The 27854-nt window shown below is 35.4% G+C and overlaps 1 protein-coding gene across 1 annotated transcript; it reads left to right on the top strand.

The window, feature by feature from the left end:
* Positions 1–7811: 7811 nt before the first annotated feature.
* On the top strand, positions 7812–13067 carry LOC132176981 (ABC transporter G family member 1-like). Its single transcript, XM_059589157.1, has 8 exons — positions 7812–8171; positions 8763–8842; positions 9317–9787; positions 10229–10315; positions 10406–10531; positions 10627–10824; positions 11605–11691; positions 12167–13067. Exons 1-8 carry the CDS (start codon positions 7856–7858, stop codon positions 12854–12856), a joined length of 2055 nt encoding a protein of 684 aa, XP_059445140.1. The 5' UTR covers positions 7812–7855; the 3' UTR covers positions 12857–13067.
* The last annotated feature ends 14787 nt before the right edge of the window (positions 13068–27854 follow it).

The following is a 27854-nucleotide window of genomic DNA, read 5'->3' on the forward strand; positions in this document are numbered from 1 at the left end:
TAATTTTGGGGGTAAAAAAAAAAAAATTAAAAATCTTTGGGAGTGCTGTGGCACCCCTAAAGATGTGGCTCCGCCACTGGAGGCTTGGCCCTTCACTAGATTCTTTTAGCGGTTTGTCTCTGTTTTTTGGTATTTCTCCAGCCGTCACTTTTAGTCTTTCTCGTCAGCATTGCCCTGATCCAACGATCAACTTCGGATGCCTTTAATTTATTATCTTTTCCAAACTCAAGCTTACACTTGAGTGTGAAGGGATGTTGGAATATTTTATATTTTCTAAATTAGGTTTATTAATATTTTTCTTAGTAAGTTATTTCTCTTTATATTAGAATATTTTTATTCTCCATTATTATATTTCTTTGTAAGGTTTATTTTCTTCCTTAATTAGTTTAGGTCTACTTTAGGGCTTCTTGATCAGTACTCATTGTTTTTCTATAAATAAAAAGTTATGTAATATTATTTGATATATATCTTGAATATACAAGATGTAGCCTACCCAAGATGTAGCCCATATGTCTTTCTCAGCTTCCTCTCTCTTTCCTTTCTCTTTCTTATTTTAGTATTTTATATATATTTCAACAATTAACAAAAATATATAAACACTTTCCACTACTATATATATATATATATATGATCAACTCAACACAGTACTAATTTTTAATCTTGTTAATTATGAAATATTTTGATGTTTTGGCAGCTATTTGACTTAAATTCGAGATGATTATTTTATGCGGCCGGTTAACAAAAATATAGAAACACTTTCCGCTACTATATATATATATATATTGAAACTATTATGTTCTTCCTCTGCAAATCGTGTATCTCCCTCATCTCGAACTGTTACTGTCACATTTGAGCGATGCATGTATGCATGTCTTGCATCAGGGTATGCATGGGACCGGCACGCTGTACGGAGGAACAAGATAACCTTTAATCATTCATGTGAAACGAAGACTTTTTGGTCACAACCACCTTACGTTTGTCAGAGAGTGTTATTAATTTTAAGAGAAAACTTCCGAAAATCTCCTTGAACTTCTAGTCATTTTAATATACCCTTCTTAAATTTTCAAAATTCTTATTTAGGTCTCATGAATTTTGGTTTGCTTTCACTTCGGACCCTTTTAACGTTAAAGTCAAACAATTTGACTTTTTATACCATTTTACCCTCTCAAAAACTACGTCATTTTGTGTCCTAAAACTACAACACTTACCCAGCCCAAAACGATGTCGTTTTAGGCATTAATTTTTTTTAAATGAAAAGCAAAATAAAATAATAATAATAATAATAAAACGAAATTAGGGGTGGCTCCCAAAATGGGGTGGCCAGACGACTTATTTTAGTCAAGGTGGCTTGAGCCACCGTCGCATCCGCCAAGTGGTCGCATCCCATGGCCATAGTGGTCCGCCACCTCAGTGAAAAAAAAAAAAAAAGGGGATTGCGCTTACCGGACCACTTCAGCTGGGTGGGTGGTTTCGCCACCCCATACCGGCCAGATAGGGTGGCCTAAACCACCCCCCCCCCCAAATTTCTGGTGGTCCTCACTCTAAAATGCACCCTCGAAATCCTCTAGTTAATTCTCTAGCCACCCCATTGGGGTAATTCCCATTTCCTTTTTTTTTTTTTTTTTTTTTTTTAATATCATGTTCAAAATGACGTCGTTTTGAGTTTTTTTTTTTTTTTTTTTAATATCATGTTCAAAATGACGTCGTTTTGAGTTGAGTGGTGATGTAGTTTTGAAGCCCAAAACGGTGTAGTTTTGGAGTCCAAAACGACGTAGTTTTGGTTGAGGGTAAAATGGGTATAAATAGTCAAATTGTTTGACTTTAACGTTAAAAGGGTCCAAAGTGAGAGAAAACCAAAGTTCAGGGGGCCTAAGTGAGAGTTTTGAAAATTCAGGGGGGGTATGTCAAAACGGCAGAAAGTTCAGAGGGGCTTTATGAAATTTCCCCTAATTTCAACAACCTCAATTTATTATACTTTTTTTTTAAAAAAAAAAAAAATACTTTGATCGTTCCTTTCACAAAATGTGAAACGAAGACTTTTTGGTCACAACAACCTTACGTTTGTCGGAGAGTGTTATTAATTTCAACAACCTTTGATCGTTCCTTTCACAAATGTGAAACGAAGACTTTTTGGTCACAACAACCTTACATTTGTCGGAGAGTATTATGAATTTCAACTGTTGAAGTATATAGCTCATATGCTATGTTAAAATAGTGAAAATGTGGAAATATGAGCGGAAGCAGTATAGAAAATGAACATAAAAAGCTTTACAGGTAATTCGGTGTTAGATACCTACGTCCACCACTTAGAATACCCTTTAAGGTTACATTGTGCTCATTAACTTAATTTGTCTACAATACAAAGGTTCCTATTTATATGGTAGTGTCTAAATACAATTAATGTTATCAAATCTCCTTGATTTGATTATAATCTCAATATTTGATTACAATCAACTCATAAATAGAGAATATTTGATATCAGCATAATTATGGAATATACAGAAAATATTATATATTTTACATATATTCTAACACCCCCCCTCCCCTCAAACTCAAGGTGGAATATTCTAGAACCTTAAGTTTGAAATCATAAACAATGATGACAGCGGTGGTGGAGGCCGGAAACGAGCCATAGATGGTTGTGACTGCCAGAAGAGATAGAGGCTGGCGGGGTGGCCAGCAACGGTGGCAGGTGACTGGTGAATGCAGATGCAGATGCAGATGATAAAAATTCTTTATGTAACTTTGAGGATTATGTTCATTTCAGAACTAGTGTTATGTTAAGTGCTAAAATATTCATATTTTAGTTCTATGTTATGTTAAGTGCTAAAATATTCATATTTTAGTTCTATGTTATGTTAAGTGCTAAAATATTCATATTTTAGTCCTTATTATATGTGTTAATTTTTTAGTGTTGTTAATTTATGCCATTTTATTCCTTTTCTGTATTTTCTGTGTCTTTGTAAGTCTTTGGAAGAAAAGGAAGAAAACCTAGAAGTATTGACCTTAAAGAGCAAATTCAGGAAAAATTGGAGGCTCTGGTAGTGCGATCGATTGTAAGGAACCTGCGATCAAGCGCATTACAAGCAAAAGGACCAGATGAGTGCAGCCTTGCACTCGTGCACACACAAGGAGATTCGATCGCAGACGTGCGATCAATCACAGACGTGCGATCGATCGCACCCGTGCGCAGGAGAACAATGAGCTGCGGCTAGAATGCTCTATCCTTCTATATTATGGTATTCCAAGTCCCACTTGTAATAGGACTAAACTCTATGAATTTTCTAGGTTTACTAGTGTAACAAGGACTTCTAAAAACGTATAAATAGACCTCTTAGTTTCTAGGAAAAAATATGGAGAAAGAGGCACAAGCTCTAGAAATGAACTGAAGGCTAGATCAAGAGGAGTTTGGGTTTTTCTTCTCTTCCACCTTTTATTTTATTATGTAGTATTTTAATTAGGGCTAGATTGAAGCCCTAATCATGTCTTTTTAGGATTTTAATATTGGCACCTTTACTACAATTATATTTTGGTGTATTTAACTTGATTAATTTCTGTTATCTTGAATTCCTCATATGTGTTTGTCTGATCAACATATGCATGTGGTATGGACTAGTTAATTAAATCAATTTGGATGATCGAGTCCTAGATTTAATAAGAGTAACAAAAGAAATCTACACCGGTTCTTAGTTTAATCAACATGGGGAAACGGAAGTAGACACCCATGCCCTAGGCCTCATGTGTTTGTTGATTTTCACAGATATATGCTTTCTTAAAGAACAACTTAGTATACACCCATGCTAAATCCTTTAAGAAAGAAAAGAATTAGAGTAGACATCCATGACTAATTCATTGCTTAAGGAGATCAATAGCTTAAGGAGTAAACACCCATACCCTTAGATTGACAAACATTAAATATACTGGTATAATTGGCGCATTGGCATATTGTTATCTTAATTAGTCTGATTAGTGGTGGATATCAAAACCCTAATCCTTTTTAAGTTTAGTTTATCTTTTATTTTATTTCTTTATTTTAAATTCAATCCTAACAATAGAATTCTAACTGTTTAATTAAATAGAAAATTACTTTTAAACATAATTTACCAATCCTCGTGGAAATGATCTCGTATTTGCCTGCTATACTATCGCTTGATCTTGTGCACTTGTGAGTAAAACGTATAATTATTTGCCTATTAATTTAGGTAGATATTTGCATAACAAGTTTTTGGCGTAGTTGCCGGGGATTGTGTTAAATTATGTCTACAAATTTTTTTCCTTTAGTTTAATTTAGTTTCTTTTATTTATTTTTTATTTTTTTATTTTGCTTTCTTTTCTCTGTTTTGTTTTTTGTTTTTATTATTATTATTTATTTTGTTTGTTTTATATTTCTATTTATTTTTGTTAATTTTTATGTTTTGTTTTTCGTTTCTGTTTCTAGATGCAAATCTGATTTAATTTGTTGTAGTGCGATCGAGCGCACTACTGCATGTGAGCCCTATATGCTTACGTTCTGCGATAGTAAGCTCGAGCGCCTATTCTAGGGAGATCAAGTGCAGCTGTGCGATCGAGCGCAAGTGCACTACGGTCGTGCGCACAGCCAGACAGCAGTATTGAAGTTGCTGATTTCAATTTTGCTTTTATTTTTTATTTTTTATTTTTTTATTTTTTTTTTATATTTTTTGTTATTTTTATTTTTACTTTTTTTGTTTTTTGTTTTCTTTTATTTTGCCTTTTGTTTTATGTTTATGTTTTAAAAGTCTGTTAGTTTTTATTATTTTTTTGTAGCTTTAATTTTTCTTTGTTTTCTGTCTGCAACTTTGAGCTACTATGCAGCAATGCAATCGAGCACACCTCCATCCAGTAGTACTGAAGCTACTGTATAGTCTGGCTGAAGACGTTAAACTTAGCGCTCATGGAAGGCACCCTATAATTTATCCAGTTATTTTTCTATTTGTTTTTCAATTTATTTTTATATTTAGTTTTATTTTTGCTTCCTTTATATTTGTTTTAGTGTTCTATTTTGCAGGGACAAGTGTGCCTCAGTTCCAGTTTGGAGATGTGCTATAAGCCATGCTATTCCAGACAATTTTGTCCATATCCTGAGTAAATTCTTTCCATGTTATAGACACATTGAGGACAATGTGTAATTTAAGTTTAGGGGCATGGGAGACACTTTACACACACTTTGTCTCAGTTTTATTTTATTTTTATTTTTGTTGTTTGTGAAAAGAAAAAAAATATATATGCATGTTCATGTTTGTCTTAAAATTTTGGTTGATCTTAAGAATTGTGATTTGATTTCATTGGTGAGCTTAAAATTTTGAACACATGATCTGATGATAAAATTTTTCAGTTTGGTTACTTGCTTTAGGCAGTTGAGAATTCACATATTGGATCTGATCTTACACAAGCACATTAGTACATAATTTGTGGGGTGAAACATGCAGCCTGATGTGTGCGTTTCTATGTCTTGGGTGAAGCTGGATGATTTATTAGATGGATACTTTGATATATATGAGAAAAAAAAAAAATGTAAGAACAGGATGCACAACATTCTTTAAATGGTCAAAACCGTTGCAAAGTTTTCTGAAATGAACATAATCCTCAAGGAATTATTCTTATCTAATTTTCGGAAGAATAAAAATTAGTTCATTACTCCTAACTCTTTTTTATTATTATTATTTTTAATTGAATTTACCATTCATTCAGGGGTGTACCTTAATATTTTACTTTTCGTCCCCCAAAATTACTTTTTTGCTCATTTTCGCTCTTCAAATGACAAGCTAAAGTCTACTCTTACATCAAATTTTTTCTTAGCTTAGGATCAACGTGACCTTTTCACACTACATAAAAAAAGTAACAATATTGAAAAGTCAAATATATAACAATAAAATTACATTTCTTTCAGACGCATAAGTCTCTTGTACGTGCTTATGAAAAGAAATGTAGTAACAAAGACATTTTTTTTTTTTTTTTTACCCATAGTATTAAAATAACTTATAAATACAAAACGGCTAATTAAAAGAGAAAAAAAAAAATTATCTTTCACACTTCACAAGTTTTATAGTAAATTATTATTATTATTTTTTGTATGAAACAAGTTTTTCTCAGGAGTGGAACTAGCACAAGATTTGGGGGCCTAAGTCCCCCAAATATTTAAAATACCCATCAAAAAATACATTTTTTATGAGGTAGGTCTCCCCAAAAATACTTTCTTTTTTTTTTTTTTAATAAAATAAAATAAAATAAAATTTCGTCCCCCCTCACTTAAAGTTCTCATTCCACGGACATTTATAAACACTATTTTACGCCGCTTTTGGTTTATTTTCTTTCTTTTCTTTTTAGTTATATATTTCTTGTCTATTTTTCTTTTTTTTTAAAAAAAAAATAAAAAATAAAAAATAAAAAATCTACCATTAAATTTGTAAAACTTATACGTGAGTCTCACATATTCAATGATGGATAAAACATGAATACCAAACATTTTTCTATTTTTAATTAATTTTTGTTCAAATTTATTTATTTATTTTTTTCATAACAAAAAAAAAATAAAATAAAATAATTTGACCCCCTTCAACCAAAATCTTGACTCCGCCACACATGTAAATCACAGTAAAAGTATCACCAAATTATTCATTGTAAGAATCATGTCATCATACTTAGAAAATTAGGGCTGATGACATTGAATCAGAAAGCATTCATGATATTATAAAAATGCATATTTCACATCGAGATACTCATGTTCGAAAATCATGTTTTAAGGTACACATACGAATTTACTCATCTAGTGCATAGTAAATAAGCCTCGACGTAATTTACTTGTCTATTGAGTTCGCGAAAATCTACTTCGAATTTCTATTTAGCTGAGTTTCTACTTCAAATCAAAAGCAAGATAGAATAAACATGGCTGAAAGTATGTCTAAAATCAGTTTTGGCTACGTAGTATTATGCTGTATTTATGTTCTAAAACAAATACTAGTGCATGGGATTCTTCAACCGAATTTCAAGAGGGAAAAAAGCAGTCAATAACCTTTGACTTATAGATGAAGTTCGTTAACTAATTAGGTTGAATTAGTTGGATAATATTCCACGTTATTTTCTTAAAAAGAAGTTTAGCTTAGATATTAAAGAGTTTAGTGTAGTGTACATATGTAAAGCTAATTATGTACTCTCAAGTCTCAATATTGGAGATATTTTGTAAATATTTTATTCTAGATATAAGTTAATTTATTGTGGATCGTATTGCACCAACAGAAAAGCAACATTTGTCCTACAACACAAACAAAAGCTCGTGTGATTCGTCAACCTAATTACAGTGGGGACATAAGCTGTCATCTTCTGAGAAATTCATGAAGTTTCCTTGATATTTCTTACTAGATCCACGTACATCAATTCTTCATATAAAATTTATGGTCTGAATAAATTTTGAGCAGCTTCATATCTCATATATACTATTTGTCTAAATTATTAACAAGCGATTGTCATGAATTCCTATCATCTATTTCACATTATTTTAGTCTTTAGATAGAAAAAATTGAAGATTTGTCGTAGGTTTTATTGTTCCACGAGAAAAACGTTGGTAGGACAGAAGGAACATTAATGATTCAAAATGTGAAAAAACGAATCTAGACCACACACGTACGTCGAAAACGTTTGCCGTGTCAAATTTGAATTGTGAACCACAAGCTCATAAATAATTAAATACTCTCTGTATCTGTACCTCATTAAAAAAAAAAAAAAAAAAAAAAAAAAAAACCTCTCTATGTAGCATTAATTTATTGAGCGTCGCCTTTAAGTAGTGAGCTCGTCTCAGCTCTTTCCACACATAACCATACTTGCAAACAATTAACTGGAAATGGCTTCTCTTCATTATGAAGTAAACCAGAACCCAAGAGCTCCACGTTCTTCATCTTTAGAGGTGGAAACCATTGATATTCATCCGATGCCTGCGGCAGGTAACAGAGGAGGAGTAAACGACGTCGTTAGAAGTATGTCGGAGGAGAATGGTGTTTCCCTGACATGGGAAGATTTGTGGGTGACGGTTACAAACGGAAAGAGTGGTAGCAGATCAATACTTGCGGGTGTGTCTGGTTTTGCACGACCAGGCGAGCTCTTGGCCATAATGGGTCCTTCTGGTTGTGGCAAGTCTACCCTCCTTGATGCTCTCGCAGGTAAAATTTTCAATTTAAAAAATAAAAATAAAAGGATATATATATATATATATAGGACTTCGCTCAACTAAATTTTCGAAACACCGTACAAAACGTACCTTTTATATGAATCGGATAAAGTTCCACAAACCAATCAAGTTTCACTATTTGATAATATATTGTAATGATATATAGTATAGTCAAAGTGCTACTTCCTTTTTCTTTTTGTCTTTTTTCTTTGGTGACGAAAACATAGCTGAAGACTATATATATCTTGTGTGCTCTATATCCTCTACATCACTGTTGTGTGGTAACCGTTGTGTTTTTTTGAATATTGATACTTATCGTGTGGGCTCTCACGAGTAAAAACACTAGAAGATATAAAATCTTTGTTGGCTCTATCTATCTATCAATGATCAATAGTATGTGGTTTTTTGGGTGAGCAACTGATGATTGAAAATGATGAGAACATGGCCGGATATGATCCTCCCTAGTTTACCTTTTTTTCTTGTTTTATTTTAGAATGTTAATTGTTCAGAGAAAAAAAAAAAAAAAAGATTATTCAACAAAAATCTATGGACATATGTATAACTCTTGTATTTTATGTTGCAGGGAGATTAGGCTCGAACATAAGGCAGTCAGGGGAAATTCTCATCAATGGCCATAAACAGGCGCTGGCTTTTGGGACCTCGGTAAGGGAAAAGAAAAAAGAGAAAGGAATCTCTATTTTTTACTCCTGGGAAATATTCTTCACATGCATTTTATATATAGATTGACTTTGTATTTTAAGTCACTTTTCATTTCAGCCACTCAAAAAAGACAAAAGAAAAGTCACTTAAAGCACGTATTGTTAGTTGATGTAAAATACAAGTATCATCATTCTTATAGAAAATAATTGATTTAATTACTTAATTAATACTCTCCCACAAATAAGGATTCAAATTTCCCTTTAATAAGTGAGACTCACAACAAATAAAATATTTAATTGAAATTGAGGTTAATTATAAATTCAGGTTTGAACAGATGACCTTTGATGTGATACCATATTAAATAACTAATTATCTCAAAAATTTAAACTTACAATTTAATCATTTAATTAATATCACTGAATTCTTCTTAACAATAAAACCCTACTAATTACTTTAATTTCACCATGGTGGCCTTAGGCATACGTAACACAAGATGATATTCTGCTGTCAACATTAACGGTGAGAGAAGCCGTGCATTACTCAGCTCAGCTACAACTTCCAGACTCCATGTCAAAGTCAGAGAAAAGGGAGAGGGCTGATACCACAATCACAGAAATGGGGTTGCAGGATGCCATGAACACAAGAATTGGTGGGTGGGGAGCCAAAGGCATCAGCGGTGGGCAGAAGAGAAGAGTCAGCATTTGCATTGAGATCCTCACACGCCCCAAGCTTCTTTTCCTCGACGAGCCAACGAGTGGACTCGACAGTGCAGCATCATATTATGTGATGAGCAGAATTGCAAGCCTGGATCAAAAGGATGGAGTTGGAAGAACCGTAATTGCTTCCATCCATCAGCCCAGCAGTGAGGTCTTCCAGCTTTTCCACAATCTTTGCCTTCTGTCGTCTGGGAAAACAGTGTATTTTGGCCCTGCTTCTGCAGCGAATGAGGCAAGTATCTCTGCTTTATATATATATATATATATATATATATATCGTTTAGAACAGTTTTCTGGTATCAAATGCTGGACCAATTCATACGTGTCTGCCCAACTCAAGAGTTAAAAAGTTACAAGAAATCAAGAGACAAAAATTACAAATCATAAATTAATTTTATTGTTATTAAAGTAAAAATAGAAAAAATTTGTAACGTTTATAGTCTTTCTCTATAAATAAGACACAACCAAAAATATCAACAAAATATATATATATATATATAAAAAGGCTTTGATGTGTGGACATAGGCGATAGCCGAACCATGTGAACTTTTATGATTCTCTCTTTCTTGTTTTCATTTCTTTCTCTAAATTATAACTTCTAATATTCCGGACAATATATACCTTTGGGGTTGGAATATGCAACTAAACTTTCCCCTGTTTCAATTTAACGTAGTTCTTCGCTTCAAACGGCTTCCCCTGCCCGACTCTCCAAAATCCATCTGATCACTTTCTCAAAACCATAAACAAGGATTTTGAAAAGGTAAGTGAAATTTCAGAAAATTTTCGGTCTTACTGATGTTCTTGTCATAAATCTAAGAAATCATTGTTTTGTTCTTTCAATTACATGCAGGATCTTGAGCAAGGTTTAGGTGGAAGAACACCAACAGAGGAAGCAATTGACACTCTTACAAAGTCATACAAATCATCTGAGGCGTACCAGGACATTCGAAGACAAGTAGCAGAAATATGTAAACAAGTAATGAAGCAGGCAATTAATCTCATGGTTTAATTTCCTTTTTCCAAAGAAAAAGAAAGAGAAAATGAAGACTGAAATTTACACCTCTGTTTCAGGAATGTGGAGCAGAGGAGAAGAAGAAGAGAAGGCACGCAGGGTTTATTACTCAGTGTGTGGTTCTTACGAGAAGGTCTTTTGTGAACATGTATCGTGATCTGGGCTACTACTGGCTGCGCATGGCTATCTATGTCACATTGTCTTTAGGCCTCGCCACCATGTTTTACGATCTTGGTTCTTCTTATGGATCAATTCAGGTGATTTAGTAATTGGTACAAAAGTTTAAGTTAATAGAAAAGAGTAAATTTAATCGATATTTTAAGAGCATGATTGAAATTGCGTTGAGTAATAGAGCTTTTAAAGTTAAAAATGAAAAAATAAATAGATATATTTTAGAAAACAAATTTAATTTTAAGCTTTCTCAAAAGTGTGTTGTAACTATTTTTAGAAGTAGTGCATTTGGGCTTGTTTAGTTTTTAAAATTTTTATCAAACATTTCAGCTTTTTGTTCGGCATAACTTTATAAGTATTAAAAGTATTTTTTATCGTAGCTAACGTAATCCCAAAGAAGGTCTAACAGTCCCTCACGTTTGAGGGCATTGTGTATTCATAGACCAAAAAAAAAAAAAAAAAAAAGTGATTTTAAACTGAAATTGCATTTTTACAAATTGCGATCAAATTGCAGTTAATGATGGTTTTTTTTTTTTTTTTTAAACGCACAATTTTAAAGGATAAACTGCGATTTTAAAGCCAAATTGCAATTTTGCCAAACGCTTAACTGTGTTTTTAAAAATCACGTTTTCAAATTGTACTTTTTAAAATTGTAATTCCAAACAGGCCCTAAGTGACGTCGACCCAACGCATAGAATATGTAATTGAAATTTATAGGAAAGAATAAACTTATTTATTTAATCAATACTTTGGTTGAAGTTTCATTATTTACAAATTAGGATCACTTGAAAAGCTAAATTAATTACCTGCCAAAAAAACCAAAAAGAAAAGCTAAATTAATTATTATACTTTTTTGAATTTTTCAGGCAAGAGGTTCACTGCTCATGTTTGTAGCTTCGTTCCTAACTTTCATGGCCATCGGTGGATTCCCTTCTTTTGTAGAGGACATGAAGGTTTGTTGTGTTTTAGCATTGTTGAACTATTAATCAATTTTAAAGCAGGGAAAGCTTCACTTATAATCTGAAGTGTCAAGAGTTTTACCATCCTAATTTCGAATTATCAAAATTTGTAATATTGGTATTCCAAGTTTCAGTCGTTTTTTATTTCATTATTTCGTTAGAATTTTCTGTAAAATTCTACTCTGGTGTCACATGGCCTTGCCATCAGAGAAATTTAATCTTTTAAAAATTTTATACAGGTATATCAGACATTTCACCAGTTCGCTATTTATTAATCCTAAACTCTAAAAAAATAAGGATAAAATTAAAAGCGGCTAAAAACTATTGGATACAAACATTACAAATTTTGATAATTTGAAATTATAATTACAAAACGCTTAACACTTTATCCAACAAGTAAAGTTTTCCCTAAATTTTACTTACCACGTTAGTGGAAAGTAAAAACGTCATATCATTTTATTTTGTGCAGGTATTTGGACGGGAAAGATTAAATGGGCATTATGGGACAAGTGCATATGTAATCGGCAACACATTTTCTTCTGTTCCATACTTGTTACTGATTTCATTGATTCCCGGAGCAATTGCTTATTACCTTCCCGGACTTCAGAAAGGAGCTGAACACTTCATATACTTTGCTTGCGTGCTGTTTGCTTGCATGATGCTGGTGGAGAGCCTGATGATGATTGTTGCAAGCATCGTGCCTAATTTCCTAATGGGTATAATAACCGGCGCCGGAATTCAAGGGCTCATGATTTTAGCCGGCGGATTCTTCCGATTCCGAAATGATATTCCCAAGCCATTTTGGAGATATCCGTTCTACTACATTGCTTTCCACAAGTATGCCTACCAAGGGCTGTTCAAGAACGAGTTTGAAGGGCTAACTTTTCCGGGCAATCCCGCCGGAGGGCCACGCACAATCACCGGTGAACAGATTTTGAGCGATACGTGGCAAATGGAAACGGATTACTCAAAGTGGGTGGATCTTGGCGTGTTATTAGGGATGGTAGTTTTGTATCGAATTTTGTTTTTGGTTTTCATTAAGACGAGTGAAAAGATTAGGCCTGTTTTAAGAGCTTTGGTGTCGGTGAGGACTCCCAAGCAAACTGCAATGGTCATGATCAATCCCTCTGCTACACCTTTACATGGGGAGAATCTGTAGAAGAACAATGGTGGAAGTGAAATATTAGAAAATAATGATGAGTAGTGTTAAGAATATTATGTTATGGTTATTTACTTCTTTGGTATTATTAGTCTATTAGGTTTATATTTCCTTAGTCTACTAGGTTTACTTATCTCTCTATAAATAGAGGCCTCTCGATTCATTATCATAATTAGAATAGCAATACAATGTATTTCATTGTGTGCTTCCGTACTCCCTATTATTCTTCCGCTTCTATATCTCTCCATTATTTTATTATAGTATAAAAGCATATTTAACATGGCATCAGAGCATTTTAACATGGTATCTGAGCCACTTTTCTGTGGCTTTCAATAAACATCTTTTCTAGTCTTTTCCTTTTGTTGAATTTTAGTCTTGTCGCCTTACGTCAAGCGCCGCCAAATTTTGTGCTGCCCATAGTCTCAAAACCAGCCTATAGATCTGGAATTGCCATCGGCCCTCCGACACACCTATTGGATATGACTTGTCACCCATCAATTATTCTTGCTATCTCATGGTTAAAGAATTGAACATCTTAATTGCACATGGGTAGTTGAGAGGCTCATGGTTTAGAGTTGGGTATCTTAATTGCACATGGGTAGTTGAGAGGCTCATGGTTGAGAGTTGGGCATCTTAATTACACATAGGTAGTTGAGGGGCTCATGGGCATTTAAGAAGGGTTGGTGGAGCTTGCCTATATAAAGGAATGAGAGCTCATTTGTGGATCATCCCATTCTATTTTTTTTTTACATGTCCACACATGAGAATGGGGAGCGGGGATTCAAACTAGTGACCTTCGCTTTGTGAGGCGTGGTCCACAGCCGATTGAGCTATCCCTTGAAAACTGGATCATCGCATTCTAAGAGAGCTAGAGAATAGTGAGAGAAAGAAGATCCAAAGCTCAAGTGAGCCATTTGAGAGAGTGAGAGAATTCTCATTGTAGAAACACTATCAAGTGTTGTTTTGGGTGTACTTGGGTCTTTGGGTGTGAGCCACTGTTTGTATCTCCCTTGATTTTCATAATAAAAGATCTTGATCTGTCTTCTCTAGTGGACGTAGGCCAAGTCAGGGCCGAACCACTTAAATCCTTGTGTCTATTTTGGTAGTTTTGTTTCTTGTTTTTTACTTCTCAATTTTTTTTTTGGTGCCTTTGTTTTCAACAAATTGGTATCAGAGCTTGGGTTATATCAAGCTCGGTTTTATCTGTTCGGGTACTGTTTATAGGTACTGTGTACGGGTTTTGTTCAAAACTACGTCTAGGGAAGTTCTGTTAACCGGCAACTTAGTTGTCTAAGGAGACTGGATTTTAAGTGGGACCGTTGTGACCCCTCCAGCCTTTCCTAGGAACTTACCAAGTTGTATTTTGGACTTACCTGTTTCACAGTTGTAACTTGTGACAGTATTGACAGATTCAACAAAAGATGGCAACAAAATTCGATATTGAGAAGTTCGATGGAAGAAACGACTTCAACCTCTAGCGGGTCAGGACGAAGGCCTTGTTAGTGCAACAAGGGCTCTCCAAGGCGCTCAAGGGAAAGGATGTACTACCAGAATCATTGAGTGAAGATGAGAAGGAAGAGATCTTGGAAAAGGCATACAGTGCAATTCAGTTGTGCTTGAACAATGAAGTACTACGCGAAGTAGTAGAAGAAGACACAGCTGCCAAGTTGTGGTTGAAGCTGGAGAGCTTGTACATGACCAAATCATTTACAAATCGCTTGTATTTGAAGAAGCGGTTGGCCACACTTCATATGCATGAATGTATGTCGATAAAAGATCATCTTGATCAATTCAATCGAGTGATTAATTATTTGAGAAACATTGATGTTAAAATTTAGGACGAGGATCAAGCTATTGCTCTTCTGTGTTCTCTACCACCTTCATATGAGCACTTTGTTGATACCATGATGGATGGTAGAGATACTCTATCCGTAGAAGATGTGAAAGTGACCCTAAACTCCAAAGAATTGAAGAAAAGAGCATCTGAAGGCGTTGTAGAAAGCTCGGGTGAAGGATTGGCTGTAAGAGGACGATCGAATCAGAAGTCTGGTTTCAGTACAAGAGGACGATCCAAATCACAGTCCAAAAAGAAGAAACTAAAATGTTTCGAGTGTCACAAGGAAGGGCATTTTCGAAAAAATTGTCCTGAGCTAAAAAATAAAGGGAAAGAGAAAGTCTCTAATGCTGAGAATGCAGCTGTTGCAGAAGGCGATTCCGATGACAATGGAAATGTTTTGACCGTGTCATCTTCCAGTACTTCCAAAGGCTAGGTTCTTGATTCCGCATGTTCCTTTCATTTATGTCCCAACCGTGACTGGTTTGCTTCTTACAAGAGTACTGAAGGCATTGTTTTCATGCACAATGACATGGCCTGTAAAATAGTGGGGATCGGAACAATCAAAATCAAGATGCACGACGGAATTGTGAGAACCTTGACTGAGGTGAGACATGTTCCTGAATTGAAGAAAAATCTTATCTCTACGGGTGCTCTAGACTCCAACGGTTGCAAAATTGTGCAGCAAAATGGAGTTCTAAAGGTTATTTGTGGTGCCCTAGTCTTCATGAAAGGCAGCAAGGTGGGAAATTTGTATCATCTTGCTGGTGATACAGTAACGGGTGGAGTAGCAATACAGTAACCTCAGCACACTTATGGCATATGCGTTTGGGCCATATGAGTGAAAGAGGTTTGGAAGAGTTGAGCAAGCGGGGCTTGCTAGGGGGAATGAGAACAGGCAAGTTGGATTTCTGTGAGCATTGTGTATTCGGCAAGCAATGCAGGGTGAAGTTCACGACAACCATATGTCGCACCAAAGGTACTCTTGACTATATTCATTATGATGTATGGGGATTCTCATGGGTGTCATCAAAAGGTGGAGCTCGGTACTTTGTTACCTTTATTGATGACTTCTCTTGGAAAGTATGGTTGTATACTTTGAAGAGTAAAGACGAAGTCTTTGAAACATTCAAGAAGTGGAAGACGATGATTGAGAAGCAGACTGGTAAAAAGATCAAATGATTAAGAACCGACAACGGCGGTGAATACACTTATGGGCCGTTTATGAAGTTCTGCAAAGATGAAGGTATAGCAAGATACTTCACAGTGAGGAAAACGCCACAACAAAATGGGGTTGCTGAACGAATGAACCGTACCCTATTAGAAAGGGCTCGATGCATGTCATCCAATGCTGGATTGGGTAGAGAGTTTTGGGCTGAGATAGTAAACACCGCATGCTACCTTGTAAATCGATCACCTTCTACAGCTATCGATTGCAAGACTCCTCAAGAGATCTGGTCAGTAGAACCTGCTGATTACAGCTCTCTTAGAGTCTTTGGTTGTGCAGCTTATTTTCATGTTACAAAAGATAAGCTTCAACCAAGGGCTAAAAAGGAAATTTTTCTGGGATATGCAAGTGGTGTGAAAGCATACAGAATATGGTATCCTGAAGTGCATAAGTTCATGATCAGTAGAGAAGTGACATTTGATGAATCTATTATACCAGCTTCCAACAAGCAGAAGGACATGCAAGAGGAGGTTAAGGTAGATTTGGTAGAGGTGGAGCTGAATACTCCAAAGGCATCAAGGAGTGAAGCAGATAATGTCCCAGATAATGAGCAACAGCCATTACAACAGCAATTAGTACAACAACAACAACAATCTCTGGCAAGCGGTAGAGCAAGAAGAACACATAAAGCACCGGTTCGCTAAGGGTTTGAAGACGTGGTGGCCTATGCTCTGAACATTGAAGAAGATGAGCCATCTTCTTTCAACAAGGCAATGCAAGATGATAATTGCAAGGAGTGGAAGGCAGCCATGGACGAGGAGATGGAATCTCTTAAAGGAACCAAACTTGGGAACTTGTCAGGTTGCCCAAGGGAAAGCGAACAATTGGATGCAAGTGGGTATATGCAAAGAAAAAAGGAATTCCAGGATCCAATGGTATCAAATATAAGGCTCGATTGGTGGCCAAGGGATTTTCTCAAAAGGAAGGTGTGGACTATAATGAGGTATTTTCACCAGTTGTCAAACACACCTCAATACGAGCTATATTGGCCATTGTAGCTCAATTTGATCTCAAACTAGAGCAGCTTGATGTCAAGACAGCCTTTCTACATGGTAATTTGGAGGAGGAGATCTTCATGAAACAACCAGAGGTTTTTTAGATTTCTAGTAAAGAAGATCATGTGTGCAAAGTGAGAAAATCTTTGTACGGGTTGAAGCAATCGCCAAGGTAGTGGTACAAAAGGTTTGATACTTTCATGATGGGACAGAGCTACACCAGAAGTGAGTATGATCATTGTGTGTATTTCAAAAAGCTTCTGGATGGATCATTTGTTTATCTGCTATTATATGTTGATGGCATGCTTATTGCGGCTAAGAGCATGAAAGAGATCAACATATTGAAGACTCAACTCAGTAAAGAGTTTGAGATGAAGGATTTGGGTCCAACGAAGAAAATTCTTGGTATGGAAATTCATCGAGAGAGGAAGAAGGGCAGATTATATTTATCGCAGCAGAAGTATCTTGAGAAGATTATTTCCAAATTTGAAATGGAGAACTCAAAACCAATAAGTACTCCATTGGCAGCTCACTTCAGACTCTCAGCTCAGATATCTCCTAGTACTAAGGAGGAATGAGAGTACATGTCTCGTGTACCATACGCAAATGCAGTTGGCAGTTTGATGTATGCTATGGTGTGTACTAGGCCTGATATTTCACATACAGTCAGTATGGTTAGCAGATACATGGCAAATCTAGGGAAAGAACATTGGCAAGCTATGAAATGGTTGCTGAGGTATCTGCGTGGTACTTTGGATGTAGGATTGGAGTTTCAAAGGGACAATACTTTAGAGTCTCATGTCAGTGGTTATGTCGATTCTGATTATGTTGGTGACTTAGATAGACGACAGTCTACGACAGGCTATGTGTTCACATTAGCTCATGGTCCAATCAGTTGGAGGTCTATGTTACAGCCAACAGTTGCTTTATCTACTACAGAAGCAGAATATATGGCAATGACTGAGGCTGTTAAGGAGGCATTATGGCTACAGGGTTTAGTTGGTGATTTGGGATTCTCACAAGAATATGTTAATGTCTATTGTGATAGTCAGAGTGCCATTCACTTGGCAAAGAACCAAGTTCATCATGCCAGGACCAAGCACATTGATATTCAGTTTCATTTTATCAGAGAAATTATTGGAAATGGTGAGATTTCTTTGCAAAAAGTTGACACCAAAGATAATCCGGCTGATATGTTGACGAAGATTGTTCCAGCAATCAAGTTCAATCATTGTTTGGACTTGATCAATATTCTACATGTTTGAGCAAGACGTAGAGGAGAAGACAAGACAGATGATCAGATTCCCGACAAGGTGGAGATACGTTCTTTATTAGACTTGATGCTTATCAAGTCAAAGTGGAGAATTGTTGGGTATGACTTGTCACCCATCAATTATTCTTGCCATCTCACGGTTAAAGAATTGAACATCTTAATTGCACATGGGTAGTTGAGAGGCTCATGGTTTAGAGTTGGTTATCTTAATTGCACATGGGTAGTTGAGAGGCTCATGGTTGATAGTTGGGCATCTTAATTACACATGGGTAGTTGAGGGGCTCATAGGCATTTAAGAAGGGTTGGTGGAGCTTGCCTATATAAAGGAATGAGAGCTCATTTGTGGATCATCCCATTCTAAGAGAGCTAGAGAATAGTGAGAGAAAGAAGATCCAAAGCTCAAGTGAGCCATTTGAGAGAATGAGAGAATTCTCTTTGTAGAAACACTATCAAGTGTTGTTTTGGGTGTACTTGGGTCTTTGGGTGTGAGCCACTGTTTGTATCTCCCTTGTTTTTCATAATAAAAGATCTTGATCTGTCTTCTCTAGTAGACGTAGGCCAAGTCAGGGCCGAACCACTTAAATCCTTGTGTCTATTTTGGTAGTTTTGTTTCTTGTTTCTTACTTCTCAATTTTTTTTTGGTGCCTTTGTTTCAACAAATTGGTATCAGAGCTTGGGTTTTATATGTCCGGGTACTGTTTATAGATACTGTGTACAGGTTTTGTTCAAAACTACGTCTAGGGAAGTTCTGTCAACCGGCAACTTAGTTGTCTATGGAGACTGGATTTTAAGTGGGACCGTTGTGACCCCTTCAGCCTTTCCTGGGAACTTACCTAGTTGTATTTTGGACTTACCTGTTTCACAGTTGTAACTTGTGACAGTATTGACAGATTCAACAAAAGATGGCAACAAAATTCGATATTGAGAAGTTCAATGGAAGAAACGACTTCAACCTCTAGCGGGTCAGGATGAAGGCCTTGTTAGTGCAACGTTAGCTTCACCACCACGTCATCAGATCTTCCACGTTAGCTTCACCGCCACGTCAGCACATCGGCCACATCAGCACCTTGCCATAGTTGACTTTTTGCATTGACTTTTGACTTTGACTTTTTATAGTGTTGAATGTTGACTTTGACAGGACTAAAAGTTGACTAGGTGTTTCCCACTCAATTTTTCGTTATGATTTCAAATTTGTCGTCTATTTTTGCAGTTTTTCTCTTTTTAGTTTAGGTTTTCTTTAGATTTAGGTTTAATTTTTATGTGGAGTTAAATTCCCAACTAAGGTTGGGGATGAAGCCTTACAAATGAAGAACATCAATACTATCATGTAAGTCTTTATTTATCTGATTTTATTGGGTTTAATATTTCAATTGTTTTACTTATTTTCAGTGTGTGGAGTGATTCTTCGATATCTTTTGTGATTCAAGGATACACTTGATGATTTAAGATAATTTCACATAATTGATTGCTTGATTTTATTTGCCTAAATAATTGGATATCCCTTGTGACTTGTTCTACGGGTACATTTAGTGTTTTCAATTAAGATTGTATATCTTTTGTAATTTACGGATACATCTGATGATTTAATTGATATTGGATTCCTCTTGTGATTTGTGCAATGAATGGATACATGAGATAGTTTTGATTAACTGTTGAAGCATAGTAAAACATATCTAAGATTTTAATTGTGAGAACTTCAGATTAATATTGATAAACATGGAAGTATGTTGTTATGATTCGATGAGTGTAAATTCCCAAACCTTAGTCTTTTATATCTTAGTTTATTTTAATTAGTTTATGTTTGTCTTTTAATTTCAAAAATCAAAATTCAAAACCCTTTTGGAACTAGGTTAGGATTTAATTAGTTTAGATTTAAATTGCTCTTTCAAGAATACAATTCTTTGTGGGATCGACCTCGCACTTCCAATCAATTAAACTACAATCGATTCGTGCACTTGCGAGTTAAATAAATTTGCACAACAAAACCCATATACAAGTAATGAAATAGCTGGCCTTGTCTAGTCAAGTGGAGAGAAAGCAGGGCTGGTTAAAAGGGGCTTGTTTGGCCTGTAACCCTTGGACCGTCTCGCCTGGTCGGCTGAGCTAAAGTTTGACCCAAAAATTATAACTAGTAGATCGTCTCGCCTGTTTAGCTGAGATAAGCAGGGCTAGCTGAAGAGGCTAATCATGCCTGAAAGCCTTGGACCATCTCGCTTGGTTTGCTGAGCTAAGTAGGGAGAAAAAGGGCCGGTTGATGAGGCTAATCATGCCTAAAACCCTTGGACCGTTGAAAGGTCTGACCCAAAAAAAATTCTCACTAGTAATGGATCAATGGCCTAGGAGAGGCTACAGTGACAGGTGATGGCGGCGTTTGACAAGGCATAAGTGGGTCGGTTGAAATGGGCTTTTTTGGCCAGAAAACCCATGGACCTGAGGAAAGATTGGTCTGATCCGAGAGTGCCTACCACAAGTAGAATGAACCGGATTGAACTGCGCCAAAGAAAAAGGCTGTGGAACCGAATTAGACAATGCATGAACCGACTTGAACTGCATAAAACAAATGCCTAAATTTGGAGAAGAATCTTGTTTTCTGCCATATAGAGATGCCAAAAGCAAAATTTTGCTCTCTAGGATTGTGTATATTTCCTTGAATGCAAAGAAGTCTATTTATAGGCTTAGGGAAGTCCTAGAAGTCTTATTAAACTTAGATAATTCGGAGGTCTGTCTCTCAATCAAAATAGAAGTCTAAAATCGGAATAGGATTCGTCCAGATTTGTGACCTTTTATTGTGGGGCGATTTTTGCATAGTAACCTTCCGAATTAGGAAAATATTATTTCACAATGAATTTTAGTATTTTGAGTTTTCTTTCCAATGCCACTTGAATCACTTCAATCAAATATTTGAGTGGAAAGTTATGGTCAAAATACTGAGACATGTACGTAATCTGAATTTGAATCCGATCTGAAATCTTATCCAATCTGATCTTTAATCCAATCTGATCTTTAATCCGATTTAACCTTTTTCTTGGATTTGGTTGAACTTAACCACATCATCTAAGTCTTCTCAAAATATGCTTTCTTCCAAACTTTGCATTTTTCCCTTTAAAACTGTAGTTTTTCTTCAACGACCTACAAAATACTAAAAACACAAAACGTTAAATAACGACACAACTAAATGATTAACTAATGTAAATAAAGGGTTCCAAGTATTCAATATTTTGCACTTATCAAATACCCACAAACTTACATTTTGGTAGTCCCTTAGCAAAACAAAACGAAAAATATAATGAAAGCCTGAAACATAAATCCTCTTTCGTGGGAGAGACGATTGCATTTAGCATATGCAACAAGCCTTTTAAACCCCTAGGCATCCCTAGTGGACGAGTGAAGTCTCGTAAGGGCTTAACAGGAATGATACCTACAAACCTTGTAGCACTATATTGTTAACAAGAAAGAAATTTTACATAAACTATGGTTCTTATTCATGAGCAAACTTAAAATGACAAACACCATCATCACAATTAAAAGGAAATCCATAACCAAATCACTCATAAATGGACTATTGAGACCTCATATGTTCTGAAAAGTGTAAAGTGTAATTAGCATACAATCATGAAGCTTTCGGCTTAAACTCAAGACAAGTTCCATAAAATGTGTAAGAATCCCTACCAAATGAAAAAACCAAGGCAAGATATGCATTTTTTTTTTTTTTTACAGGCTCTGCAATGTCTAACTCCCTTAAGCTTTCTAATTGACTCATGTAACAAGTGTTTTGCCAATAACTCCCAAGCCAGGTGGCTTTAGGACACTAGATGTAAAACATCTTTAAGGGCTTATTAACTTAAGTCAAAAAGGCTACGAAGTCGGATTAGCCATATCATAAATCAACACTGAACTTCACACATTTTGACGCGAACACTCAATGCTTAATGAGGCAAGAGGTCCGATTACTCAGCGAAGAATTTAACATGATCTTTCTTTTCTTTTTCCTTCTTTTATTTATTTATTTATTTTATATCTTGCAAGCCAATGGTTATTCATCAATAGGTCATCCAACAAATCTCAAAGAGAACAAGTTTAATCTCAAACATCATACCTCACAGAAAACATGCTAATGTGCTCATAAAAATTTATCTCAAAACAAGTGAAATCTCTTTTACCCAAAAATAAGTCAAAGAACTCAGACTCCTAATGACATAATGATGTGTTTAACCCTTTAAGCAAGCTAATGAAATGCAAATCACAGTCACAGTTTGACTCAACTTGACAACAACATAGCACAATTTTTTTTTTTTTTTTTAACGCAAAAAGACAAATAAAAATATACAAATAAGAACAAAAATAAACAGATAAAGTGTTTTTCCATACCCCCAAACTTGAATTACACATCGCCCTCAATGTGTAGTATAGAAATACATTATCGGAAGTAAGGAAATCTGAGTGTGAACAAAGCCAGGGCGTCCCCCAAACTTAAACACCAAAACACCTGTCAACAAAAACTAACATCAAATTTTTTTTTTTTGGAAACAAACATTAAAAGATTAATTGATGTTAGAAACAAAAACAAATAAAAAGAAATGCAATATAATGAAAAGGAAAGAAAGAATTTGTGGAGTGAAGTGCAGAAAATAAACTGGAGGAGAAAACTTTATAGCACTTTCCCCGATCATGCGGATGTCCAACCAATCCCTTCCACTCCTTTTTCTTCAAAAATTCATAGCACTCTGGAAGGATGTGTTGCCATTTTATGTAGACTAACTTGCTTCGAAGGATCTTCTTAGGAAAGTGGTTCCTAGATTTGTGTGCTTGTGTACACAAGTCCTTGAGTATCTTGACATAAGATGGCTCTTTGAGACATTCATGCGATGAAGTTTTAGGCTCTTGATGTGTCTCAAGAGGAACAGTGATGCAGGCAGGAGCTTCAATACTCACTTCCATATCACTGGGCAAATTAGGATCCATTGGGGGCTCACTATTCTCATGGTGCTCAACTTGCTCCTCTTTGTTATCCACAATTTCCTCACTCTTAAGTGTGATGGTGACTTGGGCATGCTCATGATAAGAATTTTTGGAATCATCCTCATCAATCATGTAGTGCCTTTCAGCCATCAACTGACTTTGAAGCTCTTCTTCCTCTATTTTGTTTAAGTCAGCAACTAGATGACCGATCTGTCCTTCTATCTTGGTCATGGCCTGGTTAAGTTCTTGTATGTCTCTGTTGTTAGCCATGTTGGAATTCCTCATCTCCTGTACAGCTTGATTGGTAAAACTTTTTAGCTCTTGTATATCTTGGGAATTTCTCATGGTAGTATTCTTCATATCTTGTATGTTCTTATCCATTGATTGCATGAATGCTTTCATTATGTCTTCCAGTGATGACTGTGGTGTAGGCTGTGGCACTTGAGTGGTAGACTGATAAACAGGAAATTGAGCTTGATGATCGAACTGCAGATATTTTGAATCGTGCAATTCATCAAATTGGTGAGTATAAGTTCCTATAGCCTGAGCTGATCCTGAGAAATCAGATTGGTTGTGCCAGTCCGGGTTATAACAATTGAAATTTGAATCAAACCCCGAGCTGGAGAAACTAGTGTTCACTTGTTCAATGAAAAGTTAGATCTAGCTGCTCTGATTTGGTCTAATTTGTCCCATAAGTCGTTGAGCTCAGCTCGCAAATCTGGACAATTATTTTCCTCATGATAAGGATTGAAACAATATGAACATGGTTTATCTAGGCAAAAATTTTGAGGGTAGTTGGTAGGAGCTGGTGTCCTACAACTAGGAAAGTCATTAAAATCTTTAAAATGAAAATTCATGCTTCCCTCTCACTTTTTAGCATGTAAATATCCCACATAAAACATTAACAGTTTTTTATTTTTTTTAATAAAATAAACTAAAAAAAAACGACTAACTAAAAAAAATAAAATAAAACTAAAATTTAAAAACTCACAAAAAGGACCAAAAATAAATTTTCGGTAAAAATCTACGGAACTGCTGCAGTTGCTGCCTTTGCTGTGAGTGCGCTCGATCGCACTGATGTGCACTCGATCAAACTTGAGTGAAGATGCGGCAGTTAACGAGCGCAGGTGTGCTATAGCATGTTGTCTTGGCCCCAAGTGCGCTTGATCGTAGCAGGGCTGCGATCAATCACACTAGCAGGGCTCTGCGGAAGGTGCTGCGGCAGAACTGTAAAACAAGCCAAAACAAAACAACAGCAAAAAAAAACAACAAATATCTTCTTCTTTTTTTTATTAGTAACACAAATAAAACAAAACAAATTGTAGAAAAATAAAATCCTAATTATAACTAGTAGAAGAATAAAACTAATTTAGAAATAAATTGGTTTAAAAAATTGAACAATTCCCCGGCAACGGCGCCAAAAACTTGTGCAAATTTATTTAACTCACAAATGCACGAATCAATTGTAGTTTCTTGGATTGCAAGTGCGAGGTCGATCCCACAGAGAATTGTATTATTGAAACAACAATTTAAATCTAAACTAATTAAATCCTAACCTAGTTCCAAAAGGGTTTTGAATTTTGATTTTTGAAATTAAAAGACAAACATAAACTAATTAAATTAAACTAAAAGATAAAAGACTAAGGTTTGGGAATTCACACTTATCGAATCATAACAACATGCTTCCTTGTTTATTAATATTAATCTGAAGTTCTCACAATTAAAATCTTAGATATGTTTTACTATGCTTCAATAGTTAATCAAAATCATCCCACGTATCCATTCATTGCACAAATCACAAGAGAAATCTAATATCAATTAAATCATCAGATGTATCCGTAAATCATAAAAGATATCCAATCTTAATTGAAACACCAAATGTATCCGTAAAACAAATCACAAGGGATATCCAATTATTTAGGCAAATAAAATCAAGCAATCAATTATGTGAAATTATCTTAAATCATCAAGTGTATCCTTGAATTACAAAAGATATCCAAGAATCACTCCACACATGAAAATAAGTAAAACAATTGACATATTAAACCTAATAAAACCAGATAAATAAAGACTTACATGAAAGTATTGATGTTCTTCATCGGTGAGGCTTCATCCCCAACCTTAGTTGGGAATTTAGCTCCACATAAAAATAAAACCTAAATCTAAAGAAAACCTAAACTAAAAAGAGAGAAACTATAGAATTTTGCTCTCTGGGATTATGTGTATTTTCTTGAATGCAAAGAAGTCTATTTATAGGCTTAGGGAAGTCCTAGAAGCCTTATTAAACCTAGATAATTCGGAGGTCTGTCTCCCAATCAAAATAGAAGTCTGAAATCGGAATAGGATTCGTCCAAATTTGTGACCTTTTATTGCGGGGCGATTTTGGCATAGTAACCTTCCGAATTAGGAAAATTATATTTCACGATGAATTGTATTATTTCGAGTTGGCTTTCCAATACCGCTTGAATCACTTCAATCCGATATTTGAACAGACAGTTATGGTCAAAATACTGAGACGTGTTCAGAATCTGAATTTGAATCTGATCTGAAATCTTATCCAATCTGATCTTTAATCCAATTTAACATTTTTCTTGGATTTGGTTGAACTTAACCACATCATCTAGGTCTTCTCAAAGTATGCTTTCTTCCAAACTTCACATTTTTTCCTTTAAAGCTGTAGTTTTTCTTCAACGACCTACAAAATACTAAAAACACAAAACTAACACAAAATATTAAATAACGACACAGCTAAAGGATTAACTAATGTAAATAAAGGGGTCTAAGTATGCAATATTTGGCACTTATCAGTTTTCAAGTAAAATTATCACCAAGTGAACCAAGCTTCAGCTTAAATGCATAGCTCAATTCAGGCAGAATCCACCGGTCTCTAGCAACCTTTATGGCGTCACTCCGGCAACTCTTTCAGCTCAAGCAGCTTTTTTGACGAATTCATTTTTTCTTTCCATTTTATTTTACCCAAACTCAAGTTTACACATTGATGTTGACAGGGGATGTTAAGAATATTATGTTAGGGTTATTTACCTTCTTAGGCATTATTAGTCTATTAGGTTTACATTTCCTTAGTCTACTAGGTTTACCTTTCCTTAGTTTATTAGGTTACTTGCCTCTCTGTAAATAGAGACCTCTGTATTCATTATCATAATTAGAATAGCAATACAATGTAGTTCATTGTGTGATTCCGCTCTCCCTATTATTCTTCCGCTTCTGCATCTCTCCATTATTCTATTATAGTATCAAAGCATATTTAACATGGCATCAGAGCATTCTAACAAGTAGATGATGAAATGAGTTTCCTTGTGCGATTTATCTCTTATCCTCCCAAAATTGCAACACCTACACCTTTATTGTCATCGTACTGCCTCCTTTGCACTGCCAAATCGTCACCTCCATTCAGATCTGTTTTGGGTTTCAGTTTTGGCTCATTTGAACCTAGATCCGTCTTCCTATGTGGGATCTGGCCACCAACGCGCCTTAGATGTCTTCACCAGCATTCATGGTCCCCATCGTCGCCTTCCCCTCCTCCTCCTGGCAGCCACGCACCTGCTCGTGGGTCTCACGCGCCCGTGCGACTTCACCGACGACTTCATAGATGTTGCTGGTTATTGGGTTTGGATTTTTATTTCTACTTTTTAATTTGTATTTTTACCTTGTGTTGCTTTCTTTGGGCTTGTTTACGAGGATTCTTGTTGTCAAATACTGGTTTGCTTCTCTGACAGATTCATCTCGGAAATCATCAGTGCCTTCCTTCCACCGGCATCCTTTTGGATGTCTTTCTCATTGCTTGTTCGTGGGGTAACTTCGGGTGTCTATGGGTTTTGCTTATTTAACCGCTTTTAGCGGCCCTTTCAAAGAGGCCCGGGTCATTTATGACCCATTGCCTACTATTTGTGTGTACTTATTGCATTGTAATTTTCATTTTGAGTGTATAGTTGGGAAGTCTACCCCTTATTTGGTGTTTTAATCCTTGTACCCACTCCTTATTTTCTTAGAAAAAAATAAAAATAAAAAAAGAAAAAAAAATGATGATGAAATGAGTTTACTTTGATTTCTTAAGTAAGGTAAGATGGCTATATTTGGGGTGTGTTTGTTAAACTCTTTTTTCCTTAGACATTGTCGCTAACATGGATTGATGTGGAAAAAAGTAAAAATGTTTGATATAAAAAAGAAAAAATGTGGTATGGAAAATAGAAAAAAGTTTTGTTTTGAATGGATTTTTTATTTATTTATTTAAATAATAGTAAAAAGTAAATACCGTGATATAAAAAGTAAATGATATGATATAAAAAGTGAGAATGTTTTAATAATAGTTTTTTTAAAGTGAATAGTGTTGAGATCCGCTAGAGTGTGAACCACTTAAAAAAATAAGAAAGCGTAAAAAAATCCGTCGAAATCCCCAATATTCTGCATGTAATTGGAGCCTCAATGGGGCTTTCTTCTGCAAGTGTAGGAACTTTCACTATCCAAGCACCTTGCTCGGAGTGTGAACCTCTTGCCAATGGTACCGTCCCTGTTAAATCTTTATCATCACTTGGTGGCCTTGTTTGGCAATGAACTAGCCAAAGTCCAACCCTTTTTTTTTTTAACTCCCAAACATTCTTACTTTTTTTGTTACATGAATTACATTTTATTACTATTCAAATAAAAAATTCACTATAAAACAATTTTTTTTTTCCACTCTTTCATACAGA

Source organism: Corylus avellana, chromosome ca4 (assembly GCF_901000735.1).
Source record: "Corylus avellana chromosome ca4, CavTom2PMs-1.0".
NCBI classification, from domain to species: Eukaryota; Viridiplantae; Streptophyta; class Magnoliopsida; order Fagales; family Betulaceae; genus Corylus; species Corylus avellana.

What these genes read in the sequence shown, in the direction of transcription:
- LOC132176981 (XM_059589157.1), top strand. Translation starts at nt 7,856, where the DNA reads ATGGCTTCTCTTCATTATGAAGTAAACCAGAACCCAAGAGCTCCACGT. An exon ending in CCTCCTTGATGCTCTCGCAG is followed by an intron (nt 8,172 to 8,762) that starts GTAAAATTTTCA and finishes TTTATGTTGCAG; the next exon opens with GGAGATTAGGCTCGAACATA. An exon ending in CTGCTTCTGCAGCGAATGAG is followed by an intron (nt 9,788 to 10,228) that starts GCAAGTATCTCT and finishes AATTTAACGTAG; the next exon opens with TTCTTCGCTTCAAACGGCTT.